The sequence below is a fragment of the Leptodactylus fuscus genome, chromosome 2 (genome assembly GCF_031893055.1).
Source record: "Leptodactylus fuscus isolate aLepFus1 chromosome 2, aLepFus1.hap2, whole genome shotgun sequence".
NCBI lineage: Eukaryota > Metazoa > Chordata > Amphibia > Anura > Leptodactylidae > Leptodactylus > Leptodactylus fuscus.
This window is the reverse complement of record NC_134266.1, coordinates 210,955,215-210,974,075: the sequence shown is the minus strand read 5'-3', so window position 1 is coordinate 210,974,075 and position 18,861 is coordinate 210,955,215. Positions and strand designations below refer to the sequence as shown.

General features: G+C 39.3%; 1 protein-coding gene across 4 annotated transcripts in view; it reads right to left on the bottom strand.

Moving 5' to 3' along the window:
• Positions 1 to 18,861, bottom strand: part of DGKH (diacylglycerol kinase eta) — a 171,687-nt gene that overhangs the window by 42,498 nt on the left and 110,328 nt on the right. For 3 of the 4 annotated variants that reach the window (XM_075265451.1, XM_075265453.1, XM_075265452.1), the window contains exons 5-15: positions 17,098 to 17,202; positions 16,144 to 16,276; positions 12,337 to 12,443; positions 10,499 to 10,624; positions 9,847 to 9,949; positions 9,317 to 9,479; positions 7,448 to 7,556; positions 6,313 to 6,452; positions 5,302 to 5,389; positions 4,913 to 5,004; positions 1,938 to 2,037 (exon numbers count right to left, since the gene is read on the bottom strand). In XM_075265451.1, coding sequence (XP_075121552.1) covers positions 1,938 to 2,037; positions 4,913 to 5,004; positions 5,302 to 5,389; positions 6,313 to 6,452; positions 7,448 to 7,556; positions 9,317 to 9,479; positions 9,847 to 9,949; positions 10,499 to 10,624; positions 12,337 to 12,443; positions 16,144 to 16,276; positions 17,098 to 17,202 — 1,266 coding nt within the window. The remainder of the gene's footprint in view (positions 1 to 1,937; positions 2,038 to 4,912; positions 5,005 to 5,301; positions 5,390 to 6,312; positions 6,453 to 7,447; positions 7,557 to 9,316; positions 9,480 to 9,846; positions 9,950 to 10,498; positions 10,625 to 12,336; positions 12,444 to 16,143; positions 16,277 to 17,097; positions 17,203 to 18,861) is intronic. The other variant, XM_075265454.1, reaches the window with a different exon arrangement.

Below are 18,861 nucleotides of genomic sequence, written 5' to 3'. Positions count from 1 at the left end.
TAACAGATGAATGATTTTCTGGAAAAATACATTTTTTATAAATATGCAAATTATGTCCTGTATATTGCCAAAGCCTCAGATTTTTAACCCTTAATACGAAGTGCTTGAAGTCTCCTTTGCATATTTTTAAAAACTGCCTTTTCAAGGAATTGGTTGGCCTAGTAAGGCTACAGTCACATCTACAATGGTGAGGTGTCACTAATGTGAACTGCACAAACTGCAGTAATGTCTCTCCATGCCAATATTTCACCCAACATTCCAGGAAATAGTGAGGGTACTCAAGTACGTGATAGTTCTGGAATACACCGCTTGTCCTCTTGGTTGGCATTTTCGTTCCCGTTCATATATTGTAATACGGTAATAAACTATGGAAACATTTTAATTAAAATAGCAATTGTTTATTTAGCTGTTATTTTTTAGGCATGTATTCAAAACTATTTTAACACTGCTCTACAAGCAGAAAACCACAGACAGTAAATAACAGGACTTAAGCAGGCTATACTGACCACGGTCTACTGAACTGGGCAATCACCTGATGACAGATGGAGAAAGGATTGGGCTGTTGGCTTTCAACATGCCTGATCTTTTTGTTCTGAGAGTAAATAAGCTGCAGCCAGAGGTTAGTCTGAAAGTGGGTTACTCCCCTCTCCCCATTCACACATCAAACATGCATGAGAATGAAGGAATAGCCCTCAGAGAAGACCTATCTAATGTGGATGGTCAGTTTCAGGTCGTCTATACAAGGATTAATTCCCATCATGACGAGAGGAAGTCTTGCCGGGACCGAATTATTTTTTTATTTTCATTACTAGCCTTTGCCCACGACTTGGTCTGTGGGATGTTGGCGTTGTTGTTCAGCCTATATTCAGCAAATTGCTGCTGTCGATGGTATGCCTGCTCCGGCATTTCGGCAGCTCTCAAGCTGTCCTGCTGCTGAACTTGTTCCTCACACCATGCCTGAAATTGTTCCTGCATCTCAGCAGCTCGCTGGGACGCCATATAATGAGCGTGTTGTTGATCCGCGTGCATCGGGGTTTCGGCAGCTGTCAAGCTGGCATGCTGCTGAACTCATTCCTCGCGTTGTGTCCGTGATTGTCCCGGCATCTCAGCAGCTCGCTGGGAAGCCATATAATGAGCGTATTGTTGATCTGCATGCTCCGGCATTTTGGCAGCTGTCAAGCTGGCCTGCCGCTGAACTTGTTTCTCGCACTGTGCCTCTGATTGTTCTGGCATCTCAACAGCTTGTTGGGACACCATATAATGAGTGTGTTGTTGGCATTGATGATCCTCCTCAGCTCTGCTTGAGGAGAAAGCTGTTGACATCTAGCAACCTTCATAGCTCTCATTGTTCTAGAATTTTGCAACAAATTAGATTTTAAATGTTTAGATGTTTAAAATTGGCAAACGGCCAATTTGGATTAAAGGTGTTTTCCCATCTCAGTGTGTCAGCACTGGACCAGATCAAATAATATGCAAATGCTTGTACACAATGGACTGAGGGTTAGCGGTGTGATTACTTATTAAGATAACAGTTCTGGCTTTATAAACAATCACCAATTAACTGAGCTACACTCCTGCCAAGAGCAGTGTAATATAGTATGTGAACATAAACTCATAACATTAGTGAATCCATGTCATTTACTGGGTTAATCGAGGTTACAAACTATCTATGTGCCAAATTTCATCCAAATCTGCTCAGCCGTTTTTGAGTGAAAGAGTAACAAACACAAAAATTTTCACATTTATAACATTAGTAGGATATGTACTAGTCCCTTTTCTGAGAAATGCATTAACAAGATTATGGGATCTTGTTAAGACTTATAAGTCAAATAGATATAACACAATTTAAAGCAGTGGAGCAAAGAAATATTGAGGATGAAGTGTGAATTAAAGGGGTATTAGAAGGACTAACTTATGGGGAAAAAATAAAAACTTACTTTCATTGCCATCATTTCTGCCTCTTCTGAATTCTCCAATGGTTTCTCATATGTCTTACCAACCTTTGCCACAAAATCTTTTACAGTTTCACATAAAACCCTTGAGGAAGAAATACAACAAAAAACAACTTAAAAAATACAATGGTACTGAGCACTAGGTAAGTATAAGAGCACTGTTTTCAATATCTACATCTTTATTGATATTTCAACCTATAAAATAAGCAATAAAAAATAGATAGGCATTAATAGTAATATAGGGGAGGTTCAAACAAGAAGAATGTATGGGGGAGGGGTATAAAAATCACCATTTTGGTAGCTGACAAATAAAACAAAGTATTCTGTATGACAACCAAAATCATGGTGTAACAAACGCGAGATATATTTATCTATTTTATGTTGTTATTTGACAAATCCTAGTAGAAATGAGGGAAAATCCTCATTAAACCATTTCTCTAGGTGACCTTATCTAGGTGCAGAATTCTGTATCTACAATACCACAAACATTTTATATCTTTATAATATTTTACATCTATAACAGAGTATTACATAGCTCAGTAGATGAGCCATATTGAAGTATGGAAATAAACTGTGCAGCCATTTGAAGGAGAAACGTAGCTGAGCAAGTGTATTGGTAGGATCTTTATATAAAAGCATGGGGAAGAATAAAATAAGGTAAAAGTTAATAAACTACATTATAGAAAGATTAGAACCTATTATTAAGTTTTAAATGTAAATACAGGAAAACATAGCTTTGGCTCCTTTCTGTGAAATCCTGCATTTTTTTTTTACTCTTTCCCGTGGGATTGTGATATTTATAAAATATATATTTTATGCAGCTGCATAAAAATATCTTAATCCAGACTGTGTTTTCAACCAATGATATCTCAGTAAAACATACAGCTAGAACTACAGTATCATATCAGATAACCTTAGTATAATATGAAAGAATCTCCTCCTTCATACGACACAAAAAGCAAGATTCTGTATTTAATAATGCTTGAGATATAGCCATTGGAAGCGACCCTCCTCACCTTTATTTTTGTCTTACTTTCACACGGCCTGTGCAATGAGCACAACGAAAAGCCAGGAACAGTTCTCAATAGCGAAGCAAGGGAAATAGTGAAAGAAGCAGGATTTCACAGAAAGGAGCCCAAATGTGGTGTTGTTATTATTATTATTATTATAATATAGTTATATGATGACACAAAAGCTACCAGGAAATCAAAAGTTGTCTGAAAACTTAGTTACGCTTTAAGAATAATGACAATAAATATACAAATTGATATGACAGATTTCAACTAGAAGATGTGTGTGACACTAAGGGGTTGCCAGGGGTTGCTCTAAAGCATAACACTGCATCTTTCCCTGTGAACACAAGCACAGTCTGAGTCTCTGCACGGAAGCTCCGCTCTCCGCGCATGCGCCACAGTGCCGGCCGTTGCAATTCATCATTGCGGCGCACTGGGCATGCGCGATCCTCCACTACACACGGCCAGGTCACTCGCTCACTCTGAGCGTACGCCGCGGCTCCTCTCCTATTGGCCGTTCGGCCAGTTTATACCGGACCTACGGCACTCGCTGTACACGCCCTTTCCCACAGCGCTACAGCTGATTTCTTTGTGCCGCGTCCACCCTTTGCTACTGACCACCAATTGTATTGACTCCAGCGGACCCTGCGGGCGAACGAGCGGAGGTAAGTCACCTAGGCAATGAGCTGTTATAAGTCACCAGTGTATTGTCTGCATCATAGCCTACATATTGTTTACATTGTACCCACTCACCAGTGTGTTGTATGCATCATAGCCTACATATTGTTTACACTGTACCCACTCACCAGTGTGTTGTATGCATTATAGCCTACATATTGGCTACATTGTACCAATCAGTGCATTATCAGTACATGTCCACAACTATGTGGAAGGTTCTTTTTAGATATATATGGCCAACAGTCCGTACTCTGCCAACCATTTATTATAATGTTCATACATTACTGATGTGATTTCCTGTTTGTTAACAGAATCCAGTGGCTCCAGTGGCTATAGTTTGAAATATCGTGCATATTACTCTACCCTTCTGTTAAGGTACTTATCATATGTTTTCTAATTACTCCAGGCCTCGTTTGTTTTACCTTAATCTGATATCAGTTTCAGGACAAAAAAGAACAAAAAGAACCAGACTACAATACTATTTCCGGAATATTTATTTAATTTTGTCCAACATGGTTCATTTTTTGCATACCTCACTACCTGTCACTTAGTTTTGCCTGTATTACATTGACTCTAGAACATCTGTATCAGTTCTATTAATATGTGGAAATCTACCATCGTATTCCCTGCCTGTTCACATCTGGGCCTTGAAATGTATATAAGTTGTATATGTTGTAAATTATGTGCACTTCTTCTCACATGATTGTATTTTTATCTATTTTTTTCTGTATGTAGAGTCTGATGAAGGTACTTGTACGTACCGAAAAACGTTTCACCTAAAGCTCTGCTTGAAACACTTAATAAAACACTGAAAGATTTTTGAAGCACAACCTTTTGTGTGACGTTCCATTTCTGATGATCAAGTTAGGTTGGGCCCCTACGCTCACACCACCATTACAACTCCTACCGCAACCCTCTTACCTGTGTGACACTAAGGGTATGTTCACATATTCAGTCGCAGCATCCCGCTCCTGATTAAGGCCGAATGAATGAGCCTAAACAGGAGCTTGTCTCAAGCCGTGGATGTCGCGGCTGACATAGCTGTGGAATCCATGGCAAGATAAGTCACGTCGCTTCTTTTTTCCGCTACTAGCTAGCGGGAAAAAAAAAACCAAAAAAACGAAGAGCTCCCATTGAAGTCAACAGGAGTCATTTTTGCAGGCGGATTTTGAGGCGGATTCTGTGTCAAAATCTGCCTGCAAAAAACTCTGTTTGAACATACCGTTAAGTGCACACTTTACCACACTAGTAAACGCAGAGCCAACTTACTTTGCAGAAGATATAACTACAGAATGCTTGTCTGAATTAAGAATCTTGGCGAGGTGAGTAGCCACTGAATCTTCATATGCAGATATCTGAAACTAGTGAGAAAATGACATTTGAAAATGCATGCAATGAATAATCCATATCTGTAATACAAATGGAAACTTTAGTGGTAAAGTATATGGAAGGCTCAGAATTTCATCAGATAGAGAGAAGGCAGTTTTTAAAGTCCAAAAATTTAGTTCTTAGTAAATTCACTGGAAAAATGCTGTAATCCATATAAACAAACATTAATGATGCTTAAAACATATTAGATGAACTACAAATGAATTTGCCTTAGTATTCTGATACACTGTTGTCACAACAGAAATAAGAAAGGGTAGATGAACACTCACTTGGCACTCTTCCGACTCCTCTTCTGGAGATATGGGAAGTATTGAGGTTTTTGACGGTAACTTCAACTCATATGACATTATACTCCACCTGCAATAAATTGTGTCCAATGATAATGGTATTTAATACATATTTCCTTTAAAATGGTGTACAGACTAGCAGAGGCAAATGTATGTTGCAACATTCACATATGACTCGCAGGCTGTTTGAAGCCTTAGAGTTCACAGCGTCCATCTAAAATTTGTTATAAAAAAACGGACCCTATTATAGTCAATGGGGCCTGTAGTAGAGATGAGCGAATACTATTCGAAACTCCCGTTTTGAATAGCACACACTGAGAGAAATGAATGGACACAGCTGGCACACAGGGGGTTATGTGGCCGGCCGCCAGCAAAGTCTGCGTGCCGGCCGCTTCCATTCATTCCTATGGGTGCGTGCTATTCGAAACGGCCGTTTTGAATAGTACTCGCTCATCTCTAGTCTGTAGTAATATATATATATTAAAAATGTTTTTATCTATCTATCCATCTATCTATAAATAAACACATGGTGAAGACAGCCATGAGTTGTTGGATATGGGAAATTACTACTTTGTCAAATAGATCAAAGTATATGTTTCTGGCATTCATGTGCATAAGACTTTATCCTAAACCTAAGCCCAAATAACCTTGACACTGATTTTTCAGGAAGCTTCTGCACAAAATCTGAATTACTTTATTTGGCAGAACAATAATTAGAGATAATCTAACAATGAATCTACTCATGGAATTATTTTGTGGGTTTATAAGGCTGGGTTCACACTTTCAGTCTCTTGTTGTGATCAGTTGTTGGATCAGAACAGATAAAACTTTTGATAGAATGGTGGACGCAGATGGAGCACTTTCCCTTTGCATCTGTCATCATTCACTCTAATAGTAAAACAGACAGGAGCTTTTTTTCTGTTTTTGTTGTTTATTGTTCTTTAAGATAGCATGTCAAATGGGCATTGGTTCTGATCCCTAAGGAAATCTTACCTGTCCAACATCTTAGTACTTGCACGTTCTAACTTCTCCAATATCTGAGGCAACTGTGTATCGTCATCACAGGAAGCACCCCAACCAAGCACCCGTGCTAAGTCATTTCCAGTACCCAGAGGAAGGACTCCTAGTTGACACTATAGTTATAAAATACATAGAAGGTGCATTTTATTTACTGTCAACAGGCCAGATTTACTAAAATTTGACAGTGTAAACTTAGACAGGAGTTCTGAAAATGCACCAGATTTATCACAGTGGCTGATGCTGCAAGGTAAATCTGGCCTATCTTTAGTCTAGTCTAAATTTATACCCCCTGTCAGTTGGCTTAATTCACTCAAGAATTATATGGCACAAGCAAACCTCACCCATCTTCTGAGACGGCAAATCCAAACAAAGCAAGTTGAAAACTTTTAGACCAAACTAGATGTGCCACGTTTACACCGGTGTCTAGTTGTAACCGCAGTACTACATCTAGATCAATGTTAACAGTCAATTCAGTATTATCCGCGAATTTCACTTGGGTTATCCTCATTTTATTTCACCAAAGAATATTCATGAAAATATCCAACGTTAAGGTCGCAAAAAGGAAGGAGTGAAGATAGGGACAAAAAATGACTGAAATGAGGGGCAACACGGTGGCTCAGTGGTTAGCACTGCAGCTTTGCAGCACTGGAGTCCTGGATTCAAATCCCACCAGGAATAACATCTGCAAGGAGTTTGTATGTTCTCCCTGTGTTTGCGTGAATTTCCTCCCATTCTACAAAACATACTGATAGGGGGGAGGGGGGGGAGTGCATTGTGATCCCTATATGGGGCTCACAATATACATAAAAAAAAAAAATAGTTTTGCTGAACAGGTTATTAGAGGATCACGTTCCTTCAAGGTGTTATATTTCCATTTCCATGAGTAGAATGCCCTTGTTGACAGCAGATCAATAAAGATTCTCATACTAAAATCTATGTCAATATCAGCTGAAGCTGAAACAGCCACACACTTGCCCTGAAAAGGGTCAAAAGCTATGATGGGAGTAATTTTGGGTTCTGTTATAATATAGCACTTAGAATATCCTGTGGTATTTTCTAACAGAAACAATTAAAGACGGTGCATTATTCTGGGAAGGTGCATACTGACCTGTTTATGCAAGCTAAGCGTATCTATCTCTGCCAAAACCCAGCCAACACTTCCATCGCCTCCACACACAAGAATTCGGAAATTATCAAACTTCTGAAATAATCGTAAACTAAGAAATAGTGAAAAGAAACAAAAAGAAAGGTAAAGGTCATGAAGCTTATCTCCCAAGCTTATCCGTTTCTAAGGTTTTCATTCAACGCCAGGATAACTTAAAGGTGATGTTGGGAGATTAGATAAATGGGTCTGCATCAATAGTGAAACATTTCTAATAGACTAATAATTCCCAGCCTTATTACTGCAAGGCTCGAAGCTTGGTGCACTGGCTAACAATTCTTGTAGAATTCTTATCCAGTGCTATCATATTCCTCAGACGTGCTGAGCACTTGGCCAGGTATATTAGCACAGGATAAAATTATTGTAGTTTACCTACACAATTGTAAACAGGTTGTTGCTTGTTCAGGGGAACCCATAATAAGGGCTCTATGAACCACTGGCCATGGTTGGAAAACACTACCACAGCCTGTGTCTGTAAGCTACAATACTTAGCAGAGCACAAGGGCAAGAATGGTCGCACCCTTAAAGTAAAATAAGTTAGTAATGCAAATGAAGAGAAGAAACTTTGCAATATGCTTTACTGATGAAAATTGCCTCTGTCTAACTCCTAATCTTTGCTTCTTATTAGTCTGTACTCTGTATACAAAGCAGACCTGCTTACAAAGCAGTCTATGGAGAGGGGATGAGACAGACCCAGATATGAGGCAATTTACAGAATTGAACCAGTTTCTTTCAGGAGAAAGCTGGATAGTAATTTCAGATAGCCCAGCTGTGTAAAAGAGTTGTCTCTCTACAGTGTAGATGTGTCTCTGCTTTGTGGCGCTCTGTTCTTCCTCCCAATCACCTCTCCATAGACTTCTAATGTACAGATTTAATTGCAGGCAGAATGAGGAAAATAAGCAAAAGAAAAAGGCAATTTTCTTCCATAAAATATGCTGCAAAGTTTGTTGAACTCAGATTGTAAGTGAAGGTATGAATATATATATATATATATATATATATATATATATATATATATATATATATATATATATAACTCTTAATTACACATTAAGGGATATGTTACTAAGAAGAGGTGAGCAAATGGTTTACCTAAATTTTTATTAACAAATTTGCCAAGAAAATAATACAATGGGTTAATTCTTTTGCTCATTATTCACATGAATTCTCTCAATCTGAGGAATCGCGTCATCCAATGCATTATAATAGCTGGCAAATCATCCATTTTTAATAAGGCAAAATATTTTGCTGATCTCAATTAGAAAGGTTTTGAGGTTATTGCTGTTCTCTTTTCCTGCAAGTGCTGAAAGCATGTGTATTCCCGATTTCTATGTCTGAAGATGCTGGGAGGCAGTGTGGTTTGTACTTTGTTAAAAATAAAATCAACCTACCCAATGGAGGAACTGTCAAAAATATTTTGGGGTTCAGTAGACACAGTGAAATACAAATTTTTAAATAGATGGTGACATAAATTTTCAAAAGTCATCAAAATTTCTTAAAAATTATATTTAAGATAAAAATTTGAGTTGAACTAGTCAGTCGTTCTCTGATTACACATTCCCTTTAAGACTTCTATAAAACGGGACATTTAGAAAAATCTGAAGGGTTTCCACACCATTGCATTGATTGACACATCAGTAGGACACAGGTCAATGAACAGACTCCTTGCAATCGTAAAACCAGGCTTGTTTAGGCCTACTACATTGGGCAAAGCTTTAAGAACTTGGTACGTAAGAAAACGTTATTAGCCTAAAATAAAATAAGTGTAATTTTAGCTTGAAACAAAAAGACTGGCATAAACCGGTAGCGTCTTACCCTAAATGAGGTCCTCCGTTCATCAAGTCAAACACCTGAGCGGGGTTCAGCAACTGCTTGAATCTTCGGAGGAATTTTACACCCTGGTTGTCTCCGCTTTTTGAATTTACAAAGACAAGTAGAGGACTGGCACAAGAGGGGGGGCAAGTGGCTTTCCAGAACCCTGGCACAAGAATAAGGTTAGGATCTAGTTATACCATGTATCTGTCAATACAGAGCCACTGACTAATAAACTTGTATCTGTAATATAGACAACCTACATGTACATGATTGCCCTAGACATTGTCCTTTGGTATTCAGAAGGACTATGCATTGTCAGCCTTCTGAAATAATACAGTTAATACAAAAAAAAACAATGCTACCCAGCAGCCTGTGTGAGATTTAGTACAGTCATTTACAAGGCCAGAAAATACTCTGAGCACCAAATGTTCTAGAAAAAAAAAATGTAAGAGGAAAGACCTTAATGATGCATACCTAAACACTGCATATATTGGAGGATAAAATAAACACTCCATTCTGTAGGCACATACCATCAGAGTCTATACTGTTGAGTGCTGTAGGAGGTATTATAGATACTTTGCATTGGCCAAGGGGACATTTTCGAGGATATTGGTCCTTGCATGCAGTGTGTACCTGAAAAAACAAAACAAAATAAAAGACATACTTAAAGCTATGGAAGTCTTCACATTGATTTTTTTCTTGTGTTAATTTTCCTCATAAATGAGTCTACAGGCAGAGTATGTAGAGAGTGTATGGAGGGAAGAGAGAGAACACACAGCAGCGTCCATGGGGCGGGGGGGGGGGGTGAGGATCACACTTTCTTCAGTATTACTGTCTGTTAGGACTAAGGAGGAGAGTTCCCTTACTAGCTGTAAAAAGAGAAACCTGCTTATATATGAGAGCTAGGGAAGACAACGACATCCTGGACATAGCAGAACAAACAAGCGGCATATGACCGTAAAGTTATCTACACTAGAAACATCAAACTGGGTGCAGATTGGAAACTCCAGATCAGGTTGTCCCAAAATAAAGAGAGGAATCCATGGCAAGTCCAGCATCAGAATGGAAGTAGCAGGGGATCACCATGGTAAGAAGGTCTTATTATTTATAACCTACAATGCTGCTTGTCCATATTGTTTTTCTGGGCTCGACAAAGAAACAAAAAGCAGCCTAGATTCTTACCATTGCTTTACACCAAAGGCACCGCCAATCCTGTAGGCGTAACACACTGCCACATGTTTTATCACAAACTGCACACTTGGCACTGACAGGCAAGTTTCCTTCTAGCCATTGATGAGGCATTGCTATCTGAAAATAGAAATGGTCACAGATATAAATTAGACATTGCGAGTTCTTAGCTCTATGAATGGAGTATATATTGAATAAGGGCGATCAAAGGGTCATAATTCAGGGGCTTTATCAATAGTTTGTATAAACTATACATAATGCCCCATGCTTTATGTATGCAAGTATTAGTGTGCAAAGCTTCACAAGGAAATGCTGAAGTGGTCACATACTTTAGATGAATGTCAGTCAAACCCACCAAGTTGTCTGGCAGTAGCTTATTCCCATTTACCTATTGAGAATACAAACACTTGACTAAGCCATGCATGTGATGGAGTTAGGGAGGAATAGCTGTTGGCCAACAGCTACTTCTGGGCAATTGCCATGTTTAGCAGGCTCATTGTTCAATTTCTTGGATTGGCTGGCTATACACAAAGCCAAAAACATATGGTGAAACCTCTTAGAGACAACCGTCCAAATCTACACAAAAAATGGACTATGGCGGGGAGACGTGCTCAAAGAAAAAAAGTATACAGATTCAAGCATGGAAAAGTGAGCAAATATGTACAGCGCCCCCCCCCCCCCCCAAAAAAAAAAAAAAAAAAAAAAAAAATTGATGAAGAAAGAGCCAAAAATCATATATTGTATGATTAGTGTTAGATTAGCATATCACATAGTACTGGGCATAGACCATGACCAATAAAATAGTTGTGGAACAGTATACACATTACACACGTTCAACACACATAACCATAAGTGGCCCTTTCTTAGTCCCCATAGTGACCTGTATATCTCCTCTTTCAAGATGGCATCCCTTTCTTTTACAGTCTACAGCATGGCTTCTCCTCTTCTTCCTAGACCCTAGCATGTCTTTCCCCCTTGCAATTTCTGGTTCCCGATATGGCCTCCCCTGTCACTTCTGGTCCCCAGCATGGCCTCCCCTGTCAATTCTGGTCGCCAGCATGGCCTCCCCTGTCAATTCTGGTCCCCAGCATGGCCTCCCCTGTCAATTCTGGTCCCCAGCATGGCCTCCCCTGTCATTTATGGTCCCCAGCATGGCCTCCCCTGTCATTTATGGTCCCCAGCATGGCCTCCCTGTTATTTATGGTCCCCAGTATGGCCTCCTCTGTTATTTCTGATATCCAGCAGGGCTTCCCCCTGTCATTCTTGGCTTCTAACATGGTTCCGGTCTCCTTTATAAACCTCAATATGACCCTCCTCTACATTTTATTGGTCAAAATAAGCCCATTCCATCCTTGCCCATTTTATGGAACGTTTCCAAATATTGTATCGGAAAAACTGGCATGTCTGACACTTAAGTTGCAGTGTGCGAGCTCTCTTGTTCAGCAATTGTTTGAGCTGCTCATTGCAGCATAAACATTGACTGTATCCTCCCTTCTCCTCCTAAGATGCTCAGGGGTGCTAGTAACGCTTCTCTTCCTGCTCCACCGTTCCAGTGTGACACAGGCAGTCTCGCTCCCCTGATGTTCCTTGCAAGTCTCCTTCTTGCTAGTGCAGTCAAGTGGTGCAGCACAAATCAGCATCCACATTGGGCTCACAGCACTTCAGTCTTTGGGAGATAAGAGTGTCTTCTCAAAGAGGTGATTTTCTGGAGAGGTATCACTGTATACTCATATACGCAGTATATCCCCAAACTAACCCATATGGATTCATCTTGCAGGAAAAAGAAAGAAAAAAAAAAAAGGAAGAAAGCACAAGCACTTCTATATACTCACACCATCCTCATCCTCAATGATATCTTTGCCAATAGAAGCTAGGGTTGTCCACTTGCAGTTGTTTGTAGCTCTTACAGCACATCTCTTATGAGCTTTAAATTTACACACTAAAATCATGAAAACATATATATTAGTACAAGTGGGTGCAGTTACATCAATGCCATTAAATTCAGCATTAAATATTTACTGCCACGTCTGATCCATTTGCCCCAGGCATACATATCTAATGATCATCATCCATTTGCACAGCAAATCTGTCGTATTATGTAGAGACATATTGGAGAAACGGAATTACTTTTGTATAATGTAGAAGACGTGAAAATTTTGTTACACCAAATGATAAATGTAACAAGCACACTACAATCCCTGTACAAGGACAAAGTGCAGAAATCCCTTTCCAGGAGGTATTGCTTCACAGCCTAGCCAGAGCAGTGCTCAGGTTATTACTTAAAGGATCTGTATGCCTTAAATTTGCCATATAAACTACAAAATCTAGTAGGGGCTTAGCTGAAATGGTCAGTAAACCTAAACATAGCACTACAAAACTGCAATGCGCTGGTGAAGTACTATGTGAGGATGGAATTCTATTCCACTGCACATGTATCAGGAAGACGGAGTGACAAGCAATTACTTAGGATCTATCTGCTGGAGCGGGCAGGGTTAGTAATGGGCTGCGTACAGATAGCGGCTCTCCTGCCTCACTGATTCCCATATCATTACATAAACAGGCGCTCTCGAGCGGCAGCTTGTTAGATTTTATTTTAAACACGTTCTCATTTGCTGGCAACAGAATAAACACTTAAGGAAATCAGATTTTCTCTATGGAAATGTTTCATGTTTGGGGTAATGTCAGACTGATATTAAAGTCTTTTACACAGTGCAGTGTTAAGAGTGCTTCACCTGTATATCAAAGCCATAGGGCTTTCAGCACAAAAGCGGAAAGGATCATTCACATTGGAAAAAGTAGGTTATTTCCATGGCAAACACAAAAGAATCACAGGTTGTTTTCAGAACAGTAAATTTCCTTTAATTTGATAACAGGGAAAAAAAGAAAAAAAAAGTATTGTTACATTAGTTCTAGTCTGTACGGAGCAGAAAACAAATATGTTGCCTAGAAATGGCCAAAAACTATGCCGCCCATCTTATGGCTTTGTGTTTTCCTTACGTGAACTACCAGGGAATCAGACATTTGAGCCAAGCTTGTATCTTTTATGATAAGATTTTTCCATGTATAGGATCATCTTTGACTTACATGGTATCCTTCATATATCCAATGTAGCAGGAAATAAGTCGCAGGGTACTGGACTTTTAGAATATAAATGTGCATGGAGAAGAGAACACCTTATGCTCATTGCTTTCCCACGTAAAACATTTATGTATTTTGGACTTTCCCTAATACTACCAATTGTGTGACAATAGTTTACACAACAGAGTTTATGTAGGACATGTGGAATAACAAGGTTTATAGCAAACAATGACTTACATGAAGAATAAGTCTCTGACAAAAATAGCAAAGCAAACAGAGTTAAAATAGGTTTGATCTACAGTTACCACATCAAAAGTTCACACCATGGCCAAAACAAACTAAGGCTAAGACTCCAGGTAGTTGGCCACATCAAAAAAAAAAAAGCACGGCGGGAAAAATCGTGTCGGCATCACATTGCGTTTTTTTTTTTTCAACATCGCTTTTCACAGAAAGTCCACAGGACTTTCTACTTCCATTACACCTATAGGAAAACTGCTGGTGTTTCCTAGGTATAATTTACATGCTGTGATTTCAAAAACTGCAACGTTTGTGGAAACCGCAGCATGTCCACTGTGCATATTTTCCTGCAATGTGTGGATTGATTTGCTTGTGTTTACCACTCATGGAGTCCCAAGCCTAAAGAAGACTGAAAAATTCTAACTTAAATAAATTGGCACCCATACTCTGGGGTCTTCACTGTAGCCACTGGCCAGGAATATGCCTGCAACTTATTCATGAAACTGTTAGTTCTCTAAAACCATAAGACCATTAATTGCCAATATTGCAAAACCACTCAATACTTTCACTCTGAAGTCCAATACTTGTGTTCACTGAGAGCTTTGACTTTTAAAATCCATTATAAACTAATTCTTATTCCAGTTGCAACTCACACCCTACAAGAATCACGTCAATACAAGAGCGTGTGACCGTATGGAAAGTGGGAGGTTTTGATTTTTTTTACTCTTGGTAAGTTTTCTTGACTTGTAACAAAATCTGTTCTGGTCCTGCTTATAACTGAATGCAATGCTGGGAAGTTGCTATCCATCGCCATTCACACAACTTTTCCAAAAACGGGACACCAGATTTACATGTTGACCAGATGTACATGTTGACCACATTTACAACAGAACCTGGTGTTGATTTGCTATTCTGAGGCATGGACCCTACTGAAAATTAGCCAAAATTTGTTAAGCCATGCTTTTAGTAAACTTCTCTGTAGCATTCCTCTTATGAACACTAGCATAAAAAATAATTTAGTAAAATTTTCTGCGACATGGTTCATAAATCAAGCAGGGTCCAATAATAACTGAACAATACAACAAAATAAATAAATACAGCACTTAGGACATGTGTTCATCTGCCATACATTGGATTGTCTCACCCTGCCACATCATAGAAGTGGTTAGGAGAAAATGTAGCATCACTCCCAATACTTGGATAGGAGAGCCTGCACACATTCCCTTTCCACCACTACATATCTGTATTTCTGCAGGGTCTGGGTGTCAGACCACCACGCATCACATACTGATGACCAACCCTATGGATACGTCATCAATATACAAACCACTTTGAGGCCAGGTAACTGTAGGTAATTACAGAGGAAAAATTACCTGCTACTAAATTTCCAAACATCTTACTGCTGGACTGCTCCTTACATCAGCTACATTAAGGAAGAGCTGTGACCACAGCTTAGCTACAGCTCTTAAACAGTCTGAGGTAGTCTGAAACACGCCTTCTGGCTGGTCACCGATTCAGGCCGCTGCTTTACAACTCCCCCACCAGCTCTGGCACATTTTGGATTCTGTGTATATCTTATAACATACAGGACATCTATCACATGTTCATGAGGAAGTCATTGCATGTAGAGCTGAATATAGGCTGATATAGGATGGGTGGAACAATTATAGAATATGGACGACTGAACCAACAGTGAGGAAGAGAAGAATATCACGTAATGAGGGGCCACACGGTGGCTCAGTGGTTAGCACTGCAGCCTTGCAGCGCTGGGTCCTGGTGATCAAATACCGCCAAGGGCAAAAAACCATCTGCAAGGAGTTTGTATGTTCTCCCCGTGTTTGCATGGATTTCCATCCCATATTCCAAAAAAAGACATACTGATAGGGAAAAAATGTACATTGTGAGCTCTATGTGGGGCTCACAATCTACATTTAAAAAAAAAAAGAAAAAAAATATCACGTAATGGCTACAAATACACTAGAGAGAAATTAATCTAAAACAGACCCCCCACACACACACGATATTTATCTGCACATCATAGGCAGATCCAGTTTTAGTATTATTGTCTGCTAATCGCATGCGTATGACCACAAAGACAACAGATTCTCAGCATACTTCATCAAGTTTAGCAACATAGCAGCATACTTCAGCAAATTTATATATAGAGGGACATATATATATATATATATATGCCTGATCTATGTAGAATACTCATAAAGCACCTTACATCATATTATTTATGTACAAATAACCATACTGTACTGTCGATTAATACATGCAATGCAATTGTACTTAGTACCTAAATGAATTCAGTTGCCCCATACCTTCACATGACAGTCCATGAGAGGTGACCCCGGAAAGGCTTTCTCGGCACACATTACAGAAGGTAGGTCGAGCGTGGGAGCAGGCGTACCAGTTATGCATTCCTGAGAAATGTTCCACATTAAACTGTGCGGTCTAACAAGGGAGAAGTTGAGACAAAATTTGGCAGTACAGCTACAGCTAAATCAGTTCTATACATTGACAAACTAAAAAAAAAAAAAAAAAGCACACGGTGAAGAAAATCCCACAAAAGCAGGATCTAAGGATCAAACAAAGAATAACTAACAACATTACATTAATGGCTAAACCAACATCATATGTAAAATATCATATATGTTATTAGACCAATGTAGCTACCGCTGGTATGTCCTTAAAACCATAGACCATTTGCTTATAAAGTAGAGTTTAGCTTGAACAAGCTTTATATCTTTCATGATGGTATTTACAGTGCAGGTGAATTTCTAAGTATTCATTTATATGACATGGACATGAATAGGACAGGAGGGATCAGACTATTGCTTCTAAAACAAGTCTGCTGCCACGTGGTGCAGAAAAACACAACTTAAAATACCAAAGCATTGCAATTGTATTTTATTTTTATTTTTTATTAGAAGGACTTGTGCTCACAAAGTTTAATCAACTCAATTGCCCTTAAAATCTCTTCATGGGTTCCTAAAGAGTTAAAGATTGATGTGTAATTTACCATTCCCAGTTTCCCCATTACAGTAGCAAACTAGCAAAATTTGCAGACAGAAAGAATATACCTTTAAAATCTTGCTAGGAATATTAATCTGCCATGTGAAATGTCCACATATATACAATGCAATGTCCTAATATTATGACGTCCTACTTTATGGTCAGATGAGTCACGGCCCCAACACCCTACTGTCAGAGGCGACCATTACCATCTGAAGCCACCGCTCCGTACCTCGCACAAGTTTCATCTCATCACCTACCTCGTAATGCTCTCTGGATTGCACAGACTTTAATGAGCTGATCCAATCCTCCATTTCTTTCCTGTTCTCTGCACACAATATCAGTCTTCTAAAAGGAGTGATTATCTGAGGGAAAAAAAACAAAAGGAGTAAGGAAAAAAAAAAAACGTATAAAGCTGCAGATCCAAGTGTACTAAGCAACTGAGAGAGAGTGTGGCAGAGCTGTGAAAGCTGCGCAGATATCCAGGGAACGCGTTCGCCTTGCTCTGATCAGATGTTCTTCAGAGCCGCATAATCATTTAAGCTTTGCATACTGTCTTGATGAAAAATACGGTGTGTGAGAGTGGGGGGCAGAGTCCACTTTCATCTCATTGTAAACCACCGCAAGCAAGACTTATCCTGATCCCAGCAGACTCATTTACAAGATTTTGTTACAGAAGGGAAAGAAGGAGCAGAAAGTCTTTCCTCGCTAAACTCTGGAGGTTTATGATGGAAGGCTGCGTAGTCATTTGGCTCCCTGGCTAGGAATAGCTTCACACCGCACAACAGAAATAACTACATATTCACATAGACCACTGTGATATTCACTTATAAATGGAACGCTACCTCAATGGAACAAAAATATATAAAGAAAATCCTCCATTCATCTCATGTCTTACGTCTGACTAGAAGACAACAGGCTTCAGCAGGAGCCTCTCCCCCTGTCCTGTTTGCTGTAGGACAAGATGATGACCCATCTAGTTTGGGCTAAAATTGCTAGAAACGTGGGTGTGGATTCTCAGATAACAAAAGGGGATGTAACGTAAATGGGGAAACACCCCCCCCCCCCAAACCATCGATAAAACTACGTCATATAAGACTGAATCAAAGTAAGCCAACTAAAAAAAGTGTTATGAACGTTATAGAATATAAAGATGCACCAGATTTATCATCCACCATGATAAATCTACTGCATTAGTCTTACCAATAATAAATCTGGATCTATGTTTAGTGCTCAGAGCATTTATCATAGATTTACCCACCACACCATTATTACCGTATCAAGATATTAAAGTCCTAGACCAGGCATAGGGAACCTTCGGCTCTCCAGCTGCTGTGAAACTACAACTCCCAACATGCTCCATTCACTTCCATGGGAGTTCCAAGAACAGCAGAGCAAGTATGCATGCTGGGAGTTGTAGTTTTGTAACAGCTGGAGAGCCGTACGTTCCCTACCCCTGTCCTAGAACATTATTTGTACCTGTTTATAAGAAAAGCGGGGAGACAAACAGAACGCACACACGCAACTTTCAAAATAACACGATCTGTACAAAAGTAGTAATATTGTTCCGCCAACTAATGTAGACACAAAGAGTAGGCAGACTTTGGATTTCCAGAAACCGATATGACTGGTGATTTCTTCTTCTTTTGTGTTTGTGTATGTGGCGGGGGCTCAGGGACACACACACAATAATCCATCCGGGGTTTCTTTTGCACTACTAAGTTATATTTAGTGCTCACAGTCAAATCATTTCAAGAAAAACAAGGAAGTATCATATTCACTGTATGCAGTCATTTTAGTAATGGAGGAAGCGAAACCATCTATTTAATAAAACAAAAACCTGAATATAACAGCATTTTCCTACTTTGACAATAAAACACATTCTTTGGTAATAGAAACTTAAAAAGGTGCCATACTTGTTATCATACAAAGTAAGGGTTTTCACATTGTGTCAGCGACTACAGGATAAAGCACATCAAATGTGGGAGCTAGCTTTACTGCAAGGGGGGCTGACTGAATCGAAA